Source organism: Cibotium barometz, chromosome 19, assembly GCF_041138505.1.
Source record: "Cibotium barometz isolate CiBa-2024 chromosome 19, ASM4113850v1, whole genome shotgun sequence".
In the NCBI taxonomy this organism is placed as follows: Eukaryota; Viridiplantae; Streptophyta; class Polypodiopsida; order Cyatheales; family Cibotiaceae; genus Cibotium; species Cibotium barometz.
In genome coordinates this window covers 59,115,500-59,139,537 of record NC_141064.1, presented here as the reverse complement: position 1 = coordinate 59,139,537, position 24,038 = coordinate 59,115,500, and the positions used below count along the sequence as shown (strand labels likewise).

At 44.8% G+C, this 24,038-nt stretch overlaps 1 protein-coding gene across 1 annotated transcript in view; it reads left to right on the top strand.

The window, feature by feature from the left end:
* LOC147628797 (uncharacterized) overlaps positions 1–24,038 on the top strand; it is a 99,927-nt gene that overhangs the window by 43,387 nt on the left and 32,502 nt on the right. Inside the window, exons 2-5 of the mRNA XM_086814049.1 lie at positions 15,386–15,460; positions 15,582–15,653; positions 15,735–15,815; positions 16,512–16,609. Of these exons, the coding sequence (XP_086670175.1) occupies positions 15,386–15,460; positions 15,582–15,653; positions 15,735–15,815; positions 16,512–16,609 (326 nt within the window). The remainder of the gene's footprint in view (positions 1–15,385; positions 15,461–15,581; positions 15,654–15,734; positions 15,816–16,511; positions 16,610–24,038) is intronic.

Genomic DNA, 24,038 nt, shown 5'->3' with positions numbered 1-24,038 from the left:
GCTGTTCGCCCCGTTCACCCCGTCGCCCCCCCTGCTTCAGTCTCTGCCCATTTCACATTTCGCTCCTCGTCCGTCACTGTTCGCTCCCTTTCCCCACCCACCCTTGCTCAGGCCCCCAAGGCAGCAACATAACTCTCCCCTGCACCTGTAGCTGAGCATCTTGTAGGTCGCATTTTCTGAGTCTCCCCCAAAGGGGAGAGGGTACCCTTGAGGGGAGACTCGTTCCACCAACAGCCCTCTCCTTTATTAGCAGCAACACATGGAAAGTAAGAAGTCTTTTGCCTCAGTCACCGCTTCACGATTACCGCCCATTCCTCCACACGTGAGCAAGCCGACACCATGGGAAGCCTACCTCATGCAAGAACTGAAGAAACTCCAGGGAGAATTAGCAGCACTGAAACACGAGACTATCAAGAAAGATGAACAAATCAACGAACTGAAAGTGCAAGTGCAAGCCATGAAGACGAAGCAAGAGGAAGCACGAGAAGGACCCATACCTACAACACTGCAAACAGAAACGACAAACCATGTTTCAAAGGTAAATTCAGTTAACTCACAAGATTTTGTTAAAGAAGTCATATCAGCGGTCAAAGAAAAGGAACGAATGGAAAGTAACAAAAAGGTAATCAGAGTCGGTGGTCTACCTCAAGGCTGGGATAGGGCAGACATAGCTCAAGAGCTTCGAGAAGACTACATATTAGATACAGATGTACTTACAGCACAACTGAGCAAAGTAGTCCCCTTCGTGGACTTAGGAGACCCTATTTCTATTATAGTAAAGGGTACACAGGCAAAAGTCTCCTATATGGACAACAATGAGAAAATAGCAGTGATGAAGCAAACAAGGTCTCTCCAAGGGACAAAGGTATGGATAGCTGATGAACTCACCCCGCTACAACTCAAGAACAGATCGGCAGAGCTGAATAAAGTTAAAGAAGCAAGAAAGAATGGCAAATGGGCAATATATAGAGGAGGACAAGCAATCATTAAAGAATTCCGTACCCCACGTCCCTCAAGAGCAAATCCATCCATGGATGAAATATAGCTATTTTTATTCTGAACCTCAATTTCGAACTAGATGCAATAGAACCCATTGTAATTTAAACTCTTAAGAGTCTTAAGAGTTCATTTTGAGTTATTTTTTTTCAGTTTTATGCCTCTTTGGCATTGATACCCAGAGTGGAATGTAAATGGATGTACCTGATCTGTCCCATAGGTCGGATTCGGCCTCCCGTGGACGTTAATATAACTTTCTTTCTTTCTTTCTCTCTCTCTCTCTATTTTTTGTACATCTTCATTTAGTTTGTGCGTTAATTCCGTCGTAAAAGAGTGCTGATTTCTGAGCATTGAAGTTACCGATTCTACTCCGAAGATTCCGCATGTTACAGTGAGTGTTTCATTGTTTCCACACCATGCTTGTTGATCAGAGTTGGGATTGTATTGGAGAACATGAGAACAGTTGGGATTGGGTGAAAGGATTGCGAGAACAATGGAGAACCAGCTTTTCTGTCACCAAGGTTTGTGCTCTTGAATGGCACCAGTTTGTGTGCATAGCACATGTTTCTGTGCAAGGCACTAGTTTCTTGTGCATGGCACTTATTTAAGTGTCTTAGCACCTGGTTCGTGATTTTCATTGGCATATGATTATCTCATTGATATTGGTGATTGAGACAGAATTGGCTCTTGTGCCTGTGTCTAGCATATCTTCCATGGAATTCTCGCCCATTTATCTTGGGACATGATTTTGATATTGGTATTATGGAGATTTATTTAGTCTCACCCATTTCTTTGGGACATGGATTCTTCAGTTATATTAGATTTTTTAGAGTGTCTCGTCTCGCCCACTTGATGGGACATGATTATATCTTGAATATATGACTTGAAGCTTAAAGTTGCGTACAACTCTTAAGAAGCTGGGAAGGATGTCACCAGCCTAGACATTTCCTAGTATGAAAGGGATCTGGTGGACTCCAGGATGTCTAAATATTTGGAAAGTACAAGCTTTGGGAATGGGGGATTATCCTAGAATACAAAGGACCATACTCCTAAAATTTAGGAGAGTTGCTATTTTTGGCCCGACTCCGATGGAAATTCTGTTCGCGTCATTACATCTGGGATTGAGCAGATACCAAGAGTTGGCAAAGTGCAAATGACAGAATGTCTACTAGTTGGGGTATTTTTAGAGGTAAAGATTATGGGAGAGCCCATCTCTTAGATTGGGACATGTGGCAAGAAAGTGGACAAGTGGCCTCACACTTGTCAGAAAGTGGATCAAAGTGAGACAAGTGGCCTCACACTTGTCATTCAGCTATTGTGTGGCTCTCCACTTGTCATCATAGCCTTCTCTTTTCATTTTTACTCATGGGAATCCCAAATCTATAAATTGGAGCCCTCTCTCTTCATTAATGGAGGCTCTCTTGCTGCACACTAGTCTCTACCACCGTTACAGGTTGCCCTAATGATGGCTACTCTCTTTCTCTCTCTCTTGAAGACTGCCCATGAAGAATACCGGCTGTTGGGGACTGTTTTGGAGGCTTCCATCGCGAAGAAATACTTAAGGCAAGGGTATATAATCATTTTATTATGATTTCTAGCCATTTTACTTGTTGTACCAGCCCTTGTAGTTTCTATACCGGCTGTACCAGTCATTGTACCGACTGTACCAAACATTGTACTTGCTATACCAGCCATTGTAACTACTGTACCAGCCATTGTATCTGCTTTACCACTATTTGTACTTGTTGTACTGGCTGTACTAGCCACTGTACTTGTTGTACCAGCCATTGTACTTGTACCGACTGAATTGAGCGTTGTACTTGCTGTACCAGCTCTATTGCATGAAGACCCGTGGTTTTTGGGGATGAATCAATACCCACACGGAGCTATATGGATTATATTGTTGGCTCGGCATTTCTACAGCTTGTGTTCGGGCTTGGTAGCCTCGTATTGGGCTGTGTTATGGCATTTGTATATGGATAATCCGGCATCTCCCGTGGGGAGAGTAAGGCCCTCAAAGCTTGTACATGATATTATTCTCCTTGGGTAATAAAATACTCCAAGGGGGGGTAGGGGGGTCAGTCCATTCCGGCCTCTATGTGGTGTCACATGTGCAAGCTCCATTTTCAGCATTTGTGGATGTTTTGTCCAGCTTTTATGTTGTATGCAAAGTGATGATGGATATGTGTTAAGGTTGTGGCCTTGTTTAAATGTTTTAATATGCATTGATGGTATCAACAAGTGTGTCAAAAGGCCCTTGTCCCCCGGGCACCCGCAAGTTACATTGGTATTAGAGCATAGGCTTTCTTGGAAGTGGAGGCTTCCTTCTGTCAATAAGGAAGAGAAAAGATTTCAAGTGGGGACCACACTTACTATCATTGCTGTTAAGCATGGCCAGCCGCTTCATAGCTTATGAAGCAAGAGCATGAGCAGTAGACAGCTTGTTGATCTAAGGATTTATGAATTCACAAAATTTTATCTTGGAAGTGTGGAGTTGGCTTTATGTGCACACGTTTAGCACTCTTTTCATATGGATATTGTGGATTATATTATCAAGCTTACGGGCAAGCTATATGGAGATATATCTCGGGATATCTTAAGGATATGGTGAGGAGATATTTCTTTTGGCTTCATGACCAATTTGGCAAAGAAAAGCTAAGTATACTTTGAGTTTGCAAAGTTGGTGCTTTTGCTATTCACTATGAAATGTTTTTGATGTTCACTAACCCTTGTATAGCCATGCAAGGAGAAAGGTGGTGTTGTTTGCCTTGAGATGGTTTCAAGGAAACATTGTTTATGGCTCCCTTTATTGGGATGGATTATATCTATGGAGATTTCTTTCTTGGATGAGATTTATATAGATATTGGGCTTCACAAGCAATTTCTATGGACGAATCTGTTTGAGTTTATAGAGAAGAAATCTTTGGATATGTCATGGATATGATGCTTTTATGGATAAAGTCCACCTGTACTCCAAGGTGTGTGGTTAGCACGGAGTATGTGGTAAGAGTTATGGTATACAGGTCTATGGATTCCTGGACTTCTTTTCTAGGAATTTGGATCTATCCTCAGGTTTATGGATTATTCTTTTTGGCTCCCTTTATTTGGGATGCATTGGACTTATGAAACTCATGGTTCACATAGCTTGTGTAGTGTTCTCTTGTCCTACGTGCTCTCTTGAAGATTGTTTCTACCATGTGTGGGTGGAACAATAGAGAGCAGATGGAAGGGAACATGGGCACTTCAGAGGGTAGTGTCGAGCACAACATAATGTGTGTAGTGTTCTCTTGATCTACGTGCTCTCTTGAAGATTGTTTCTACCATGTGTGGGTGGAACAATAGAGAGCAGATGGAAGGAACATAGGCACTTCAGAGGGTAGTGTGGAGCGCAACATACTGTGTGTAGTGTTCTCTTGTCTTATGTGCTCCCTTGAAGATTGTTTGTACCATATCTGGGTGGAACAATAGAGAGCAGATGGAAGGGAACCTGGCACTTGAGAGGGAAGTGTGAGTTGGTGGCCGAAATGCCTACAAAGTATTGGTGGGCGAAATGTCTATAAACTATGTGTAGCAGAAATGCTTATGGAACACCAGGCTATCTATGCCTGCGAGTGATTGTTTTATCTTGTTACTTGAGCCCACCTCTCATCCAAGGTGTGTGGTCAGAGTACCAACACCGAGTGCAAGTGGTAAAGTGGACATGACGCCTGGTTGGCACGGGACTTATGTCTATGGCAAGGGTCATGTGGACCGATGCCTTGTTGGCAGGAGACTTATTTCGTCTCGCCCATTTACTTGGGACATGGATTATGATATCTGGACTTATGGGACTGATTTGTCTCGCCCATTTACTTGGGACATGATTATGATATCTGGACTTATGAGACTGTTTTGTCTCGCCCATTTATTTGGGACATGGATTTATTTTTTTTAAAGCCATAATAGAATCACTATCTCTCCATACAGAGGCCAAGAGGTTCATTGTTCATCTCACCATGCATGTGGATTCATGTTGGGATTGTGAGAGGGCAATTTAATGAACACTCCACACCATATAGGTGGATTCGTGTTGCGATTGTGGAGTGAGTGTTTCATTGTTTCCACACCATGCTTGTTGATCAGAGTTGGGATTGTATGGGAGAACATGGAAACTATTGGGATTGGGAGAAAGGATTGCCAGAACTATGGAGAACCAGCTTTTCTGTCACCATGGTTTGTGCTCTTGAATGGCACCAGGTTGTGTGCATAGCACATGTTTCTGTGCGAGGCACTAGTTTCTTGTGCATGGCACTTAATTAAGTGTCTTAGCACCTGGTTGGTGATTTTCATTGGCATATGATTGTCTCATTGATATTGGTGATTGAGACACAATTGGCTCTTGTGCCTGTGTCTAGCATATCTTCTATGGAATTCTCGTCCATTTATCTTTGGACATGATTTTGATATTGGTATTATGGAGACTTATTTAGTCTCACCCATTTCTTTGGGACATGGATTCTTCGGTTATGTTAGATTTTTGAGAGTGTCTCGTCTCGCCCACTTGATGGGACATGATTATATCTTGAATATATGACTTTAAGCTTAAAGTTGCGTACAACTCTTAAGAAGCTGGGAGGGATATCACCAGTCTAGACATTTCCTAGTATGAAAGGGATCTGGTGGACTCCAGGATGTCTAAATATTTGGAAAGTACAAGCTTTGGGAATGGGAGATTATCCTAGAATACAAAGGACCACACTCCTAAAATTTAGGAGAGTTGCTATTTTTGGCCCGACTCCGATGGAAATTCTGTTCGCGTCATTACATCTGGGATTGAGCAGATACCAAGAGTTGGCAAAGTGCCTATGACAGAATGTCTACTAGTTGGGGTATTTTTAGAGGTAAAGATTATGGGAGAACCCATCTCTTAGATTGGGACATGTGGCCTCACACTTGTCAGAAAGTGGATCAAAGTGAGACAAGTGGCCTCACACTTGTCATTCCAGCTATTGTGTGGCTCTCCACTTGTCATCATAGCCTTCTCTTTCCATTTTCACTCGTGGGAATCCCAAATCTATAAATTGGAGCCCTCTCTCTTCATTAATGGAGGCTCTCTTGTTGCACACTAGTCTCTACTTGTTGCACACTAGTCTCTACCACCGTTACAGGTTGCTCTAATGATGGCTACTCTCTTCAGGGAGCTGTGGACACCCCCTTCACTGATGTATACCATTTTATACCCCCAGTATGGTACAGGATGGAGCTAGCTAGGTTGCATATCATGATTGTATACTCCATGCATATAGCTTTGCATTCTCCTAGTAATAGAGCTCCATCCCCTGCACACCCAGATTCAGCTTTTTATTCAGTACTTTTTCATTTTGTTGGGATGACAGAGGATACCCCATACAGGTACTCCGATTTGTCTCATAGGCCGAGTTCGGTCTTTTGGAAGACGTTAATAAAATCTTTCTTTCTTTCTTTCTTTCTTTCTCTCTTGAAGACTACCCATGAAGAATACCGCCTGTTGGGGATTGTTTTGGAGGCTTCCATCGCAAAGAAATACTTAAGGCAAGGGTATATAATCATTTTATTATGATTTCTAGCCATTGTACTTGTTGTACCAGCCCTTGTACTTTTTGTACCGGTTGTACCAGTCATTGTACCGACTGTACCAAACATTGTACTTGCTATACCAGCCACTGTAACTATTGTACCAGCCATTGTATATGCTTTACCACTATTTGTACAGTTTTGGGCGACCAAAACTCACTTATAAATTATGACTAGCCCGGTGTTTACACACACTGATGTCCCGAGGTGGACATAACCCAATGTTCACCGCCCAGACCTTATCCCCTTTGTTCAAAGGGAGTAACCAGCTGAAACTCGCGGCAGGTGCCCGGGGGACTAGGGCCTTTGACACACTTGTTGATACCATCAATGCATGTTAAACCACTTAAACATGGCCACAGCATAAACACATATCCATCATCACTTTGCATAAAACATAAAGCTGGACAAAACATCCACAAATGTTGAAAATGGAGCTTGCACGTGTGACACCGCATGGAGGCCGGAATGGGCCGACCCCCCCCCCCCCCCCCTTGGAGTATTTTATTACCCAAGGAGAATAATATCATGTACAAGCTTTGAGGGTCTTACTCTCCCCACGGGAGATGCCGGATTATCCATATACAAATGTCATAACATAGCCCAACACGAGGCAACCAAGCCGGAACATAGGCTGTAGAAATGCCGAGCCAACAATATAATCCATATACCTCCGTGTGGGTACTGATTCTTCCCCAAAAACCACGGGTCTTCATGCAATAGAAAGGGTACAGCAAGTACAACTCTCCATTCAGCCGGTACAGTAGGTACAATGGCTGGTACAGCCGGTACGGTGGCTGGTACAGCAGGTACAGCAAGTACAAAAGCTGGTACAGCCGGTACAATGGGTGGTACAGCAAGTACAAAAGCTGGTACAGCCAATACAAGGGTTGGTATAGCAGGTACAGTGGCTGGTACAGCTGGTACGGTTGCTGGTAACACCAACTAAGGTCCAAAGGCTGAAAATAACACTACCAAGAAATGTCCCTTCAAACTGAGCGACTATGGTCTCACTCCGGAGTAGAAAAAGAAATATATGAGTGAGAGGAAATGCTTTACTTGTGGTAGCACCAAGCATATTGCAAAGGCATGCCCAAACAAGAAGAAGCGTGATAATGCAAATGCATCAAAGCCTAATGTGCATATGGTTCCGGATGTGCAGGGCAACACTTCACATGATAGCAAAGACAGGGTTGTATGTAAAGCTTGGGGACAGCTCAAGGATCAGCCCGCTTTGTTCATGTTTGATGATTGTGCATATGAAAATTTCATATCCACACAGATGGCAGCTGCTTTGGGTATTGAAGTGGAGGACATGGGTCCTCAAATTGAAGCAAGGGTTACCTTTGTTGGTAGAGAAGTGCAGGTCATGCCTATTTTTGGCAAGTTGCGCATACACATTCAAGGCTATGTGGATCATGAGGATTTTCTTGTGGTGCCTTTGAATGGCTGTGATGTATTGCTTGGAAAGCCTTGGCATACATCAACAACACGGTGCATGCATCTACGGGAAAGACCCCGTTTGAGATTGTTTATGTTAAGGTGGTTTTGCCACCCATCCTTCGCACAAAGGATGACATATTTGTAGCTGATGAGTATGTAAGAGACTTGGATATTGCTTTTGCTCAGGTGCGGACAGCCATTGCAAGGTCACAAGACAAGCATAAAAAGGTTGCCGACAAGCATAGAAGGCAATTGGATGTTAAAGAGAATGATTGGGTATTGCTGAAATTTGAGAAAGCAAGACTTGCAAAGAGGCCTGGCAAAGAGGGTGCATATCCTAAGCTTGCAACAACCAGTTACTATGGGCCTTTTCGAGTGATCGAGAAGATCAATGAAGTGGCTTTCAGATTGGCATTACCTAATCATTGGCACATACACAATGCTTTTCATGTGAGTCTCCTTCGCAAGTATGTAGGGCCAGAGCCCAGTGAGACGGTCATTGAAGATCCACCAGAAGTGGATGAGCTTGAGGAGATCTTGCAGCCAGAGTAGATTGTGTATCACAAGGAACGCAAGCTTGTTACAGGCAAAGTTGTCAAGCGTTACCTTGTGAAGTTTAAGAACTATCTTCCCATTGATGGTAAATGGGTAGATGAAGAGTTCTTTAGAGATTGCCCGCATGTGCTTCAGACATATTTTGATGCTTTTCAGTTGCGGACAACTGTTTAGAAGCCGGGGGGGGGATGTCACCATTTGGCCACCCAATTGGTCCACCCGTGCTTTCTTATCATGTATATACACTGGATTGGTGTCCATAACAGTTGTATATGCTGGGGATTGATTCCACTCATGTGTTACTGTGGACTCGGCTTTCCGTTGGGACTTGTGCCTCCATGTATATGCCCGGAAATGCTTGGTGGATTGGTGTTCCATTGGGTCTGGTACCTCGTGTACTTGCATGGAGCACGTCTATTATGGTAGTCTCATGAACGGGGATTGTCCATACCAATGCTGCATTGCATAGCATCTTTATGTGCTTGCTTGCAATTGAAATTGCATGTTGTTTTCATGCTGGCTTGACCAATGTGTAGTTTCGGGTAAGGGGACGCTCGCCCGCGAACCGTGCGTGTGAAATTGTTTGCTGACATGGTTACGTGGCATGTGATAGGTGGTAAGTATCGGTCATAATCTTGGCCTGAGGGGTTAGCACTAATTTATAAGTGAGTGTGTACTCTCACACTTATAAATTAGTGCTAACTCCTAAGGCCAAGTTTATGACCAATGTGTAGCTTGACCAATGTGTAGTTCTCGGTAAGGGGATGCCCGCTCGCGAACCGTGCGTGTGAAACTGTCTGCTGACATGGTTATGTGGCATGTGACAGGTGGTAAGTATTGCTCATAAACTTGGCCTTAGGAGTTAGCACTAATTTATAAGTGAGTGTGTACACACTCACTAGTATGTGGCATGTGACAGGTGGTAAGTATTGCTCATAAACTTGGCCTTAGGAGTTAGCACTAATTTATAAGTGAGTGTGTACACACTCACTTATAAATTAGTGCTAACTCATAAACTTGGCCTTAGGACTTAGCACGAATTTATAAGTGAGTGTGTACACACTCACTTATAAATTAGTGCTAACTCCTAAGGCTAAGTTTATGAGCAATACTTACCACCTGTCACATGCCACATAACCATGTCAGCAGACATAACTAGTGTGTATACACTCACTTATAAATTAGTGCTAACTCCTAAGGCCAAGTTTATGAGCAATACTTACCACGTGTCACATGCCACATAACCATGTCACCAGACAGTTTCACATGCACGGTTCGCGAGCGGGTGTCCCCTTACCCGAAACTACACATTGGTCAAGCAAGCATGAAAACAGCATGCAATTTCAATTGCAAGCAAGCACATAAAGATGCTATGCAATGTAGCATTGGTATGGACAATCCCTGTTCATGAGACTACCAAAATAGACGTGCTCCAGGCAAGTACACGAGGTACCAGACCCAATGGAACACCAATCCACCAAGCATTTCCGGGCATGTACACGAAGGCACAAGTCCCAACGGAAAGCCAAGTCCACAGTAACGCATGAGTGGCATCAATCCCCGGCATATACAACTGCCATGGACACCAGTCCAATGTACATACATGATAAGAAAGCATGGGTGGACCAATTGGGTGGCCAAATGGTGACACACGCGCAAGTACTGAAGAACTTTGGAGCACACCGCCAATGCTACTGACGGGGTTCGGATGAGAAAGAACTCAATAAATTGATTGCGAAACACAGGTCCAATCGGGAGTAGGTCAACCAAACCAAAGAGCCGACGAGAACCCGATACTGTCCTTGATCAATCCCTGGAGAAGCATCAAGTAGAGAAAGCTTCTCACTAGTATCCATTGGAGAAGATACTGGTTTGTATCCAGTCATCTGAAATCTGTCAAGAATCTCCCGTGTGTACTTCTGCTGAGAGAAGAAAATGCCCTTCGTGGTGTGCTAAATCTCAAAGCCAAGAAAATAATGTAGAAGGCCAAGATCCGTCATCTCAAACTCTGTCTCCAAAGCATCCATGACTGAACGGATTTTCACAGAATAAGAGCTTGTAAAGATGAGGTCATCAACATAGACCACAATGATAACAATCAACCCCCCTCAAGGAGGATATACAGGTTCGAATCTGCATGAGAACAGAGCAGGCCAAGCTTCTAAAAGAACTCATCAATCCGCTGGTACCAAGCCCGCGGAGCCTGCTTCAGACCATATAAAGCCTTCTTCAGCCGGTACACCTGATCCTGTTTGCGTGGAACAACAAATCTTGGCAGCTGATCAACATAAACCTCCTGTGTAAGCTCTCCATTTAGGAAAGCTGACTTGACATCCATCTGGAATACGGGCCATCTATGACGTCCTGCAAGAGCAAGAACGGTGGGAATGATAGTCATCTGGGCTGTCGGAGCGAAGGTCTCATTGAAGTCGACTCCAAGGCGCTGAACATAACCCTTGGCAACCAACCTCGCCTTGTGCTTGTCCAAGCTGCCATCAGCTCGGAACTTCGATTTGAATATCCAGCGCACACCAATCACCTTACGCTGTAGTGGCCTAGGCACCAAATCTAAGTGCCATTCCGTTCAATAGCATCTAGCTCTGCCTGCATAGCACGACGCCAAGGCTCATGTGAAAGAGCCTTGTCCACAGAAGTAGGATCAGAAGGACCATGAATGATAGAGGACATAAGAGCATCGTTAACAAACATGTTGCCCTCATGAATTTGTTTCCCTGTAACTTTGGAAGATCGCTTGAGAGAACCAGGCGGAGGAGCAGAAGGAAGCTCACGTAACCCAGAATCACGAACTGTTTGATAGTACCATCAAGGCACAGATCTGCTCGAAATCGCTGGAGGAGGAGCAGAGTCATCATCATGTGATTGAGAATCCACAGCTGGAGGTGTAACAGAAGCAGAGGGAGGAGAAGGAGGCGGCGGAGGCGGAGGTGGAGGAATAAGAAGCTCACCACCTCCCTCTGAAGATGTAGGAGTCGCGTCGAACACCACATCACGGCTCACAACAACTTTACCGGCCAGAGGATCATAAAGACGATATGCCTTGGACACAATGCTGTATCCGAGAAAAGTCATGCGCTGAGACTTCGAGTCCAACTTGGAGCGATGCTCCTTTAGCACATGAACATACGCCGAACAACCAAATATCCGGAAATGAACAACAGAGGGCTTTTCACCATGGAAAGCCTCATATGTAGTTTTATCTGGATGTCATGTGCATGAAAAATGCCATGTACATTCTCAGGGCTAATCCAGAAGAGGCAGCCAAGAAAAATACCATTAAAGCTAGGACTTGGAGCACAAGATGCAGAAGAGAACCAGTTTGGACTTGGAGCAAGGACAAGGAAGGCTTAGGGAGCTGTCGGCTGATACAAAACAGGCTATCAGCTGAACCAAGACAAAGGCGACTACAAGCGCATCAAGATTTATGATTTAATGTCCAGTCAGTTGGCCGACAACAGTCGGCCAGCTCTCCATGCAGTCCAAGAGACTATAAATAGCAAGTTTTGCTCCTCATTCTATTCATTCATTCATTCCTCTAGGAAATGGGTCCAGCATTAGGACAGTTTTTGGGTGTTTCCCACCTTTTATGAAGGCAGCCTATGGCTGTAGATTAGGAGTACCTTTTTGTACTATATGAATATATTGAATTTCTAGCATATCTCTCTCTCTCTCTCTCTACTCTCTCTTCATGTCTGCGTTTTGCATCAGCGTGTTCTCTGTAGTGTTTGGGGCTGAAAGAAGACCCCCATAGCTTCCGTGTGTTACATTGGAAGAGCAGCAGTAGGAGACCTGTTCTGAATGTAGCAGCAGTAGGAGACCTGTTCTGAATGTAGACAGCAGTAGACGCTGCCTTAGCCCAGAAACGTCGAGGTAATGAAGAATGCTCAAGCATAGGACGGGCCATCTCCATAATGGTCCTATTCTTCCTCTTTGGAACTCCATTCTGTGATGGAGTATATGTTGTAGTAAGCTGTCTCCGAATGCCATGGGTTCTGCAATATTGCTGAAACTCCTGGAATGTAAACTCACCCCCTTTGTCAGTCCTGAGAGCCTTGACCGAGGAACCGATCTCTTTTTCCACCTAAACTCTCCAATCACAAAAGTGCTGAAAAGCCTCATTCTTGGTCTTCTCAAAAAGAAAACCCTGGAGAAGTTATCCACCATCATGAGCATGTACAGCGCCTTACTCAAAGACGTGGTACTTATAGGACCACATAAGTCTGCATGAACAAGAGCAAGTGATGTTGAAGATCTCTGTGTCGCCTCCTTCGCAAAGGCGGCTCGGTGTTGCTTCCCTTGTAAACAAGAGGAACAAGCAGAAGATGGAGCCTTGATGGTCGGTAAACCCTCAACAACCCTATCCTTTGAAGCTCGCTATAGAAGCTGATAGCTCAGATGGCCAAACTGAGCATGCCAAAGAGCAGTAGAAGAACCAGAAGAAAGCAGAGTGGTCAACTTGTGCAAACCACTATCTTAAACTCCCTGAGCCAAGATGCTACCAGTCTCCTTATCACGAATGGTAATCTCATAAGGAGAGAAGATCACCTCCGCACCCTGAGCTGTAAGAGCACTCACTGACAAAAGGTTAAAAGCCAAATCTGGAATGTACAGAACGTTAGAGAAGTACCTCTTGTCCTTGGAAGAGCGGAAGATGGGGATGGTGTCATGTCCATGCACTGGCACGGAAGAAGAATCACCCAAAGTGATCTCGCTTGACCTGGCAGTGAAGTCTTGGAACCAATCTCGATGGGGTGTCGTGTGAGTAGTAGCACCGCTATCCACAATCCACGATTGCAATTGAGAAGTCACAAGAGCAAGTATACGACGAGTACCTGCTAATAGAAGAATACCATCATCCTTCTTGGTCTGAGACACCGCTGTAGAGGAAGAGTTCTTTGCTTCTTCATCCCGCTTCTTCTTGTGACATTGGGGTGATTTATGACCCTTCTTGCCACAATAATGACACTCAATGTCCTTGTTTTTAGAAGATTTGCTTTTGTCTTTATCCTTGTCATTATCCTTGGAGTTCTTGTCAGAACACCCTTTCCCTTTCTTCTGTTGATTCTTCCCTTTATCTCGCACAGCCAAAGCTCCATCAGAACTACCAGAGGTGCTAGTCCGCTCCTCAAAGCGAGACTCAATCTGCATAATGGAGGGGAGAACTTCCTCCCAAGTAACTGGTCTCTCCGGAAGCTTGGAGAGAAGCCGAATAGCCATATCCTCTGTAGAGATATCCTTGCCACAAACAGCAAGCTTGTCCCGGAGATCTTTCATCTTCGAGATGAAAGAAGATAAAGATGGAAAGGCATAAACTGATAAGTTCATAAGCTGCTTTTCCAACGCCAAAATCCGACCCGGACTGCCAATGCCACCCCTCCCACCCTTGCTTCCGGTGGTGTGACTCAGGCACAGATTGATATTTGGCAAGCGAATGATCGTCGTGTTTTCTCCTTTCTGATGTTGAACTGTCAAGATCTTGTTCTCTCTCATGTGCGTACAGCAGATGCTGCACATGAAGTTTGGAAGGCATTTGCAGATCTCTACGAGACTAACAAGCCAATCCCAAAGATTCACGCCACGCAAGGCTGATTCACCTTCACCTTCCACAAGGTATAGTTGGAACCATCCAACTTTGCAGATTCAGAGAACATATCAAGTGTAGTCGGGGCAGCCATCACAAAAGCTTGGGCTCAATCTCATAAATATGCACAATTTTGGAAGGAGTGTCCACGACAGGTACCAAGGTTGCCACCAAAGCCCGAACCACCACAACACCCCCTCTGCAAAAGGGAATGTCCACCGGAGAGGAAAACACAGCCAAAGGGGGGCTGATTTCCTGAAAAAACAAGCCGCCTAGATCCAAACTCCAAGTAGAAGAAAAACGCTGATGAGAAATTACCTTCTGGCTGTAAGCGATGAAGCCAAACTGAAGGGAAAGCAATCAGCAGAAGCTGTCCAGAAAACGCAGCAACCAGAGGGCTGCAAATCTGAGAAAAACGCAGAGGTAAAGGGGCTGTAGATAGGGCTGAATCTGGGGCAGCGGAGGGAATCGCTGAAACGGGAGCTATGATACCATGAAAGAGTGCACAGAGCGGAAGCAAATAAGCACTAGAGTGTGCTGAGTAGAGAGTGCAAGAGAGAGAGAGATATGGAGCAACTATGCTGAATATACTGAAGTGATACAGTCCCAAGCAAGAGACATAAGTAGTCTCATAAGTGAGGGAGCAAAAGATAGACTAGGCAAGATACAAAAGTGAGTGGCAAGCCCACCTATTTATAGGTGGGGAGAGCTGGCCGACTGGGCATACTGAAGCTGGCCGACCTGGAAAATGCATCCAGGCTGGGAAAAATCCTGGAAAAATATATAAAGTAAGGGGTGGCCAGCCCACAATCAAGGGCCATGCAAAAGGGACCAAAAAGACACCAAACATGGGCAGAAACTGGGGATGAATGTGCTAACAGTAGAACCCCTCAAGGCTCTCAAGAATAGCTCTCACAAGGCTGGGTCTCCGGAAGAGGGTATTTTGCAAGTATGATGTTGTAAGCTGGACATTGAAATAGAACATTTGAGAGTGGAAAGCTGTGGGGTAGTTCTAAGGCAGTTTTAGGATGTAGAATCCCTCAAGGCTCTCTGGATAGCTCTCACAAGGCTGGGTCTCAGGAAGAGGGTATTTTTTGATTTGTTATTACTTTAAGCTTTGATTTGTTATGATTTATAAAAAAAAATGAAAAAACTGCTGTATGACACTTGACACTTTCCTAACCTTCTGATAAATCACAGTTGATGGGGTTAGGTGAGGTGATCCAACTTGAAATCGCGCAATGGAATGAGGGGGGGCTCCTGGGCCATCTGGAGGTAATATTGGCAGCTGTCTTTGTTGGACTCTGCAATCTAAGATGGAAGCCAAATCTTCAAGCTTTATTCAGATTTATGTCTTTGGAAGTGACTGCTGCAAGTCTTCATGATTGTGCTGCAGGGTGTGCGTGCTTTTCTACCAAGGTCTGAGCTGCTTCAAAGGCCAGACAATACTGCTGTGCTGAAGGATTATGTATGTAAAGTCACTTGTATCATGGCATGCTAATGAGTTTGAAAGACTTAGCTTTGATATCATTGTTTTTTGTTTTTGCAGGTTGGCAGAACTCTTACGGTTTCAATAGTTCAGGCTGATGAACAGGCATCGAATATCATCATAAGTGAACTGAAACCCTGGGTATGCTACATTTGATCAAATACCCTGCCATGGTCTACTGCTACTGCCTGTGATCTGCTCTTGGCTTATTGGATCTGTGCAGACCATAGCCTGATATTAGCAGTCTAAATCAGCTGGATAAAATAATTGTTTTAGCTCTCCAGTATTCACTTTACAAGGTTGGAAATGAGCCTGTGGGCTGCCAGTGGGGCTGCAGGCACAGGGAGTGTGGTGGGGGGGGTGTGTGTTGTTTGGTCTGCCTGGGTCTTAGAGTTTCACTTCATCTGGCAATTCAAGGCTGTCAGCAGCCAGCAGAGTCTCTCTATGAGCTTATGCATTTTCTCCTTTCTTTGTCTCAAAAGATTAAGGAAAGATATCCTTAATGCCTGCCCCTGGCCTAGACCTAAACGTTTATTTTGCTTATTGCTAGTGAATTTTTTGGAGCCACTTGGCACCCACTCTCTGAGGCCTGTAGGTTTGACCTCACAATAAGTGTGTCCTCAAGAGAGATGGGGAAGCGGAAGGGGAAAGGAGGGAGGGACAGAGGCGAGGGGAGGAATGGAGGGAGGGTAGGATGAACATAGGCTGGTTGTAGGAAGGATGCACATGTGGAGCTGGGGTGCGGCCTGGGCTTTGTGTCATATCTTGTTCCTCTTGCACTTGTCTTGCTGCTCTTTTTATATAGCAGAGCTCACTATTTGTTGTTTGTTCTGGCAGATGAGTAAGAACCTTCAGGTTGGGACAGTGCATGATGTTATTGTCACAAGGGTCTATCCTTACGGTGTGCAAGTGCAAGTCAACAATACAAGAATCAGGTAGTCTAAGAGTTATTAAGGTTTGTACGGCCATAGTTGTCTTATGCTTTATGTTACGACTGTAACGTGGTTGAACACAATGCTAATCAATACACTTAAATACACCAAGATTTAATAAACAACATGCTCAATACAAGAAGTAATTTGCTGAATTGACAAGAGACGCACAATGAGCTGGAACGGCCGGCCCCTCCCTCAAATAAAGTATATTGATCTTGGGAGAATCAAGTACATAGTGTCATGGGCATTTCTGACCAGATTTCCATACCAATGCATATGAATAGAGTATTGCAAACAAGGTGGTTGTCGGTGTAGACTTGCAACTCACACTACCCTCTCAAGTACCCATGTTCCCTACCATCTGCTCTCTATGGTTCCACCAACACATGGTAGCAACAATCTGCAAGAGAGCAAGTAGGACAAGAGAACACTACACAGGAAGGGTATGTAGAGTTGATGACAGCGGAAGTCTTCGCGATAGAAGTTCTTGGAGTGTTGAAATCTTCGTTTTGTCGCAATCCTTCGCGACAAAAGTCTTCAAGAGGATAAAGGGAACCCTGAGAAAGCTTCCCCTTCGAGAAAGGAAGGCTGAAATTAGGGTTTTCACCAAAAAGACCAGAAATTACAGAAAAAATGAGAGCTGTTTAGTTGAATTTCAGTCATTGGGAGTGTGTAGGAGAGTGAATAGCATCCGGAAATACTCTTGGGAAACACCCTAGTAAGCTTGGATATGGAGTTGGAAAAGAGAAAGTGCAGAAAATACAGCCCAAGAGGCCTCATGAAGGAGGCACCTACTGTTAGAGAGAGAGGAAAGAGTGAGGTAGTGAGTTGTCCTCTCTAGGTGTCATGTAGGTGCTTTGTGGTGCAAGCTAGAACAGACACATGGCTGGTTACTCCCTTTGTACAAAGGGAATAAGGTTTGGGCGGTGGACATTGGGTTTTGTCCACCTTGGGACATCAGTGTGTGTGAACACCGGGCTCGGCATAATTTATAAGTGAGTTTTGGTCGCCCAAAACTTAATGAAGTGTGTATACACTTACTTATAAATTACAGCTAATTCCTAAGGCTAGGTTTATGACCAATACTTACTACTTGTCACATGCCACATGACCATGTCAGTAGACAATTTTACACGCGCGGTTCATGGGGGAGCGTCTCCTTACCCAGAACTACACATTAGTCAAGCAAGCATGAAAACAGCATGCAATTTCAATTGTAAGTAAGCACATAAAGATGCTATGCAATGCAGCATTGGTATGGATAATCTCCGTTCATGACGCTATACCAAAATAGACGTGCTCTAGGTAAGTACACGAGGTACCTGACCCAATGGAACACCAATTCACCGTGCATTTCCGAGCATGTACACAGAGGCACAAGTCCCAACGGGAGTGGTATCAATCTCCGGCATATACAACTACCGTGGACACTAGTTCAATGTATATACATGATGAGAAAGCATGGGTGGACCAATTGGGTGGCCAAATGGTGACATCTCCCTGGCTCCTAAACAGTTGTATGCAACTGAAAAGCATCCAAATATGTTTGAAACAAATGCGGGCAATCTCTGAAGAACTCTTCATCTACCCATTTAGCATCAATGGGAATATAGTTCTTAAACTTCACAAGGTAATGCCTCTGACAACTTTGGCTGTAGCAAGCTTGCGTTCCTTGTAATACACAATCTGCTCTGGTTGCAAGATGTCCTCAAGCTCATCCACTTCTAGTGGATCCTCAATGTTTCATTGGGCTCCGGCCCTACATACTTGCGAAGGAGACTCACATGAAAAGCATTGTGTATGTGCCAATGACTAGGCAATGCCAATTTGAGAGCCACTTCATTGATCTTCTTGATCACTCGAAAAGGCCCATAGTAACTGGTTGCAAGCTTAGGATATACACCCCATACAGGTACTCCGATTTGTCTCATAGGCCGAGTTCGGTCTTTTGGAAGACGTTAATAAAATCTTTCTTTCTTTCTTTCTTTCTTTCTTTCTTTCTTTGCTAGGTCTCTTTGCAAGTCTTGCTTTCTCAAATTTCAGCAATACCCAATCATTCTCTTTAACATCCAATTGCCTTCTATGCTTGTCGGCAGCCTTTTTATGCTTGTCTTGTGACCTTGCAATGGCTGTCCGCACTTGAGCGAAAGCAATATCCAAGTCTCTTACATACTCATCAGTTACAAATATCTCATCCTTTGTGCGAAGGATGGGTGGTAAAACCACTTTACCATAAACAATCTCAAACGGAGCCTTTCTTGCGTAGATGCATGCATCGTGTTGCTGTATGCAAATTCCACAAGCGGTAAGTACTTCTCCCAAGAAGACTTGTGATTCGCCACATAACATTTCAAAAGATCCAACACGGTTGAATTTGCAGTCTCACTTTCTCCATTTGTTTAACAGTGATAGGTTGATGAGAAGTCTTATTTGGTGCCCGTGTTATCAAATAAGGTCCGCCAAAAGAGACTTGGTAGTCCTGGGATCTCTATCCCCCACAATGGACTTCAGCATTCCATGATGCTTGAATACTTGTGCAGGATATATTTTAACCATATGCTCAGCTTTGATGGTGTTTTTGACCGGCAAGAAGTGAGGTTGCTTGCTAAACCTGTCCACAATTGTCCAAATAGCATCATTATCTTGTTGGGTCCATGGCAAATCCATACTGAAATCCGTTATGATAATTTTCCATGGCTGCGTGGGAATAGGCAATGGCTGAAGCAAACTGGTGCCTTTTGCCTATCAAATTTCATCTTTTGACAGGTGATACATGCACGTACATGTGCCTCTATGTCCTTCCGCATATCTGGCCAAAAGAAATATTGCTCAATCATGTGCATAGTAGGCATTATGCCTCTATGACCAGCATATGGAGGAGCATGGCACTCATCCAAAACCTTTTGCTTTAAGTGAGACACCACATACATGCAATTATCTTTCATGGGATAACCCTCTTTGATCACATATGAGGCATGTGCATGACCAGCCATCAAATCAGCCCAAATAGTGGCAAAATCAGCATCCGTATGATACAAATCACGCATGGCTAGATAAGTCTCCATGAGAGGTAACCAAAATAACTGCTACATACGGCTTTCATGACAATGCATCTGTCTGTCACTACATTCTTCTTTCTTGGGGTGTGTAAGATTTGAAAATGAAACATAGAGAGAGAATTAGCCAACCTCATATGCTTCTCCGATAATTTAGTTTGGGTAAGAAAATACCTCAAACTCTGGTGATTTGTCTTCACAATCAAATCAGCCCCAAGAAGGTAATGTTTCCATATAGTAAGAGCATGGATTACAGCCAAGAGCTCTTTCTCATAAATGCCAAGAGAGAGCTATGCATCATGCAATCTACGGCTCTCATAAGTCATGGCATGTCCCTCTTGATTTAGGATAGCTCCAATGTAATTTCTAGATGGATCACATTTCTCACTAAAAGGCTTTTGCAAATCTGGAATCATCAACACTGGACCATGAGTAGTTGCATCTTTCAATTTGAGGAATGTATTTCTCTCTACATTAGTCCATTTAAATGTGGTCTTCTTCTTTATCAAATCATGCAAAGGAGAAGCAATCCATATAAAGTGCCGAATGAACGTGGGGTAATAAGAGCATAATCCAAGAAAGCTACGGATCCTATGCACCGATGTCAATTCGGGCTAATCCCGAATTGCATCAATCTTTGCGGGATTCATCCGCACTCCATCGAGTTCTTAAAAAACAATAGCCAAATGAGCTCTTGATCTTCTTCGGTCTTCGAGAAGACTATGATGTCATCAAAGAAGACACTTGTAAATTTCCTGAACCCACGGAATATGCAATCCATCATTCTATTGAATGTAGTCGGGGCATTCGTAAGACCAAAAGGCATAACAAGATACTCATAAAGCCCAGAAAGCAGTTTTGTGTACATCCTCAGGTACCACACGCACTTGATGATACCCACTCTTGAGATCAATTCAACTAAAACATGTTGATCCATCCAACTTATCAATGATGTCGTCTATGCATGGAATTAGAAACCGATTCTTGATGGTAAGCTTATTCAAAGTTCTATAATCCACACACATACGAAAGGATCTATCCTTCTATTGAACCAAGAGGACGAGTGAACAATACGGGGAAGAGCTTGGTTGAACCAAATCCTTCTCGAGAAGCTCTTTTACTTGCTTCATGATCTCCTCTTTTTGGGATGCACTTACATGATAGGCTGGCCTATTAGATGGTAAGCTACCCGGCATAAGATCAATGCGATGATCTTCTGGTTATATGGGTGGCAACTCATTTGGTAACTCATCAGCAAAATGATCTTTGTACTCTTGCAAGAATTTCAGCCTATCATTACTAAGAGTGTTTTTATGCACGCTATTTTCCTCAACATGATCCCATACAAAAATCAAGTACGCAAAAACACTCTTTCTCATTACTTTCTAAATTTGTACATGAGATACAAGGAGAATGGTATCACCCTCTTCACCAGCATCAATTACATGCTTTGGGCCTTTATGCATGAAGGGGATCCTGTTGGTCTAGTAAGCCTTGCAGGGATCAATGCGTGTGTGCCAAGGCTTTCCAAGCAATACATCACAGCCATTCAAAGGCGCAACAAGAAACTCCTCATGATCCACACAGCCTTGAATGTGTATGAAAAAACTCTCCCTAGTTGCTGCTTCCGGATGCTCCCTACTGATGTATTGTAGGGCTAGATACTTACCTTCAGTTCTTTCTTTTCTTTTCCAGATAGTGTATCAGATGTCATATGGTTGTAACTTTGGTCTCATAGGTCACTTTTGTCTTTTGAAGACGTTAATACAACATTTCATTTCATTTCTCTCTCTCTCTCTCTCTCTCTCTCTCTCTCTCTCTCTCTCTCTCTCTCTCTCTCTCTCTCTCTTCGCCTCTCTCTCTCTCTCTCTCTCTCTCTCTCTCTCTCTCTCTCTCTCTCTCTCTCTCTCTCTCTCTTCGCTTCGCTATCGCCCGCCTCTGTCTCTCTCTTCGCTTCACTGTTCGCCTCTCTCTCGCCTGGGCTGGCTCGCTATGCTGGCCCGTCTGCCTTTCCGCTAGGCCCTCCGCGTCCCTTTTCCCACCCACCCTTCCTCAGGCCCCCAAATCAGTTAGAGATAGAGACAGGCAGATTTAGAGGCATACCTCCAAGGGACAGGATTTGTCAGATTTGTTGGATAGAGCCAGAGACGGAGGAGCACTACATCTGTCGCTGCACAGCATATTATGAGATTCCAGGGCACTACCATTGCCTTTTCAGAGAGGGATTTGGACCATTGGCTAGAGTCATGGACTATTGTGATCAGCGATGCTTGGGTTTTTTATCTCCTGGAGATCCGCAGGCTCGGAGAGTCCATTATTAGGAGCAGACGCGCGACTGTCAGGGAGTCCACACAGAGACAGATTACTGACTTCTTTAAAGGGACTACCCGGGAGGACACACAGTCGACAGCCCAGCAATGGGCACCCCGTGGGACTCTAGTTTAGAGAGCTATCTAGTTGGGCAGATCCAGACGCTCGAGGGTTCGCGGATCCTCACATCGGAGATGGTGCCTACACCTCATAGGTCACTTTGGCCTTTTGAAGACGTTAATATAACATTTCATTTCATTTCATTCTCTCTCCTCCCTGCCTGTGGGAAGTGCTGCAGAGTAAGCTCAAGGAATGGCTCCAAGTCTCCAAGAGAAGCTCGAGGCCCTCGAGACGGCAATGAAGGCACTAATCAAGGAGAACAAGAAGACATCCGATTCCGAGCTCAATGAGGTGGAGAACAAACTACACCGGCACATCATGGCCCTCGAAGCATGGGTCACGGACCTTGAAAAGGAGAACACAACACTCAAGGAGGAGGTGAGTGCATTGAAAGTGGAACTGGTAGCCGTCAAGAACACCGAGAAGGAAGAAGCGGAGATCAATGACAACACTCTCATAGCTATCAAAGAAGAGATCTCCAAGGAGATCACAAAGGACATGGAGGGAAAACTCGAAGCCAAGCAGTCAGGATGGGTTGAGGTGGTGAAGAAGAACATCCGTAAAGAAGTGAGGGAGGAGACTCAAAGGGAAGAACACCAAATCATTCACACCACCACTGAGGAGGAGAAGATGAGGCATGCCCGCCGCCTCAACATTCGAGTCACAGGTATAGCCGAGACACCGGACTCCACTCCCGAGAAAGATGGACAGCTTCTATGCATGAAGCTCGGCTATAGGCAAGAGGACCCTCTCCCCCTCACCAAAGCATGGAGAGCCGGGAAAGACTCAACACGCAAGCGAGCCCTCATCCTAGAGTTTGCAGGAGAGACGGAGAGGGTCACCTTCATGAGAAAGAGGGTGATTCTACGAGGATTACAGGGAGATCCCATCTATTTGGATGACGACCTTACAAGGATGCAGATAGAACACAGGAAAACATGCATGCCGAGAGTCCTACAGGCCCGGAAAGAGGGCAAGAGAGCATTCTATCGTGATGGCCGTGTCATCATCGATAACAAGGCCACCGATTAGCGCCAGGCGGCCTATGGGACATCGGCTATGGAGGATCTAGATTAGTTTGGAACTGCAATGGAGCACTTTGGACACATCCTGGGAGGATGGAGGAGGTCATGGAGGGACGGGACATCATACTACTTACAGAGACACACCAGAGCCTAGAGAGGGGGCTACCCAAAGTAGAGGGCTGTCAGTGGGAGTTTACATACAGGGGGACCACACGGCAGAGCACATCGAGAGGATCTGGAGGTATAGCGGTACACTTGAAGCGAGAGCTACAGGAGCGCCTACAGGTGACCAGGAGGCTAGATACATGTGGATTAGACTACAGCTCTCAGCAGACAGGGTGTTATATTTATGATTTCGAGCACCCCTAGGTGATGCACACACTAGAGGTGGAGGACACGGGAGCCTGCAGGGTGTCAGAGGACATGGGGCCGGATAACACCAAATATGGTCATCACTTACTTGAGCTGGGAGTGCGACACCATCTCGTTATTTATAATGGGATGAGACAGTGGCAGGATTCAGGAGCACTGACATGCTTTCCACGATCAGGGGGAGGTAGCATAGTGGGCTACATCATGGGGTCCATGGAGACCACACAGGCAGTGACATCTTTCACAATCCCCCCCTGTCCTATTGGTGCGGATCACACGTACCTCTTATTGTCACTGGCGAGCTCCACACCAGCACCCACACAGTCCACACAGGCATCGCATACAACCTTCTACTTCACCCATGACTTGGCAGACATATATGAGCATCATGTATATGACACGCTATTCCAGATGGATCCCCTGTCACCTCTAGACACACTCACCACCCAGCTGTCATCTCTACTACATATGGCCACCACCCACAGCTTCCCCCATCATACACACATTGCACACACAGATAGATCTGGGAGCATGCCCCAGAATCGG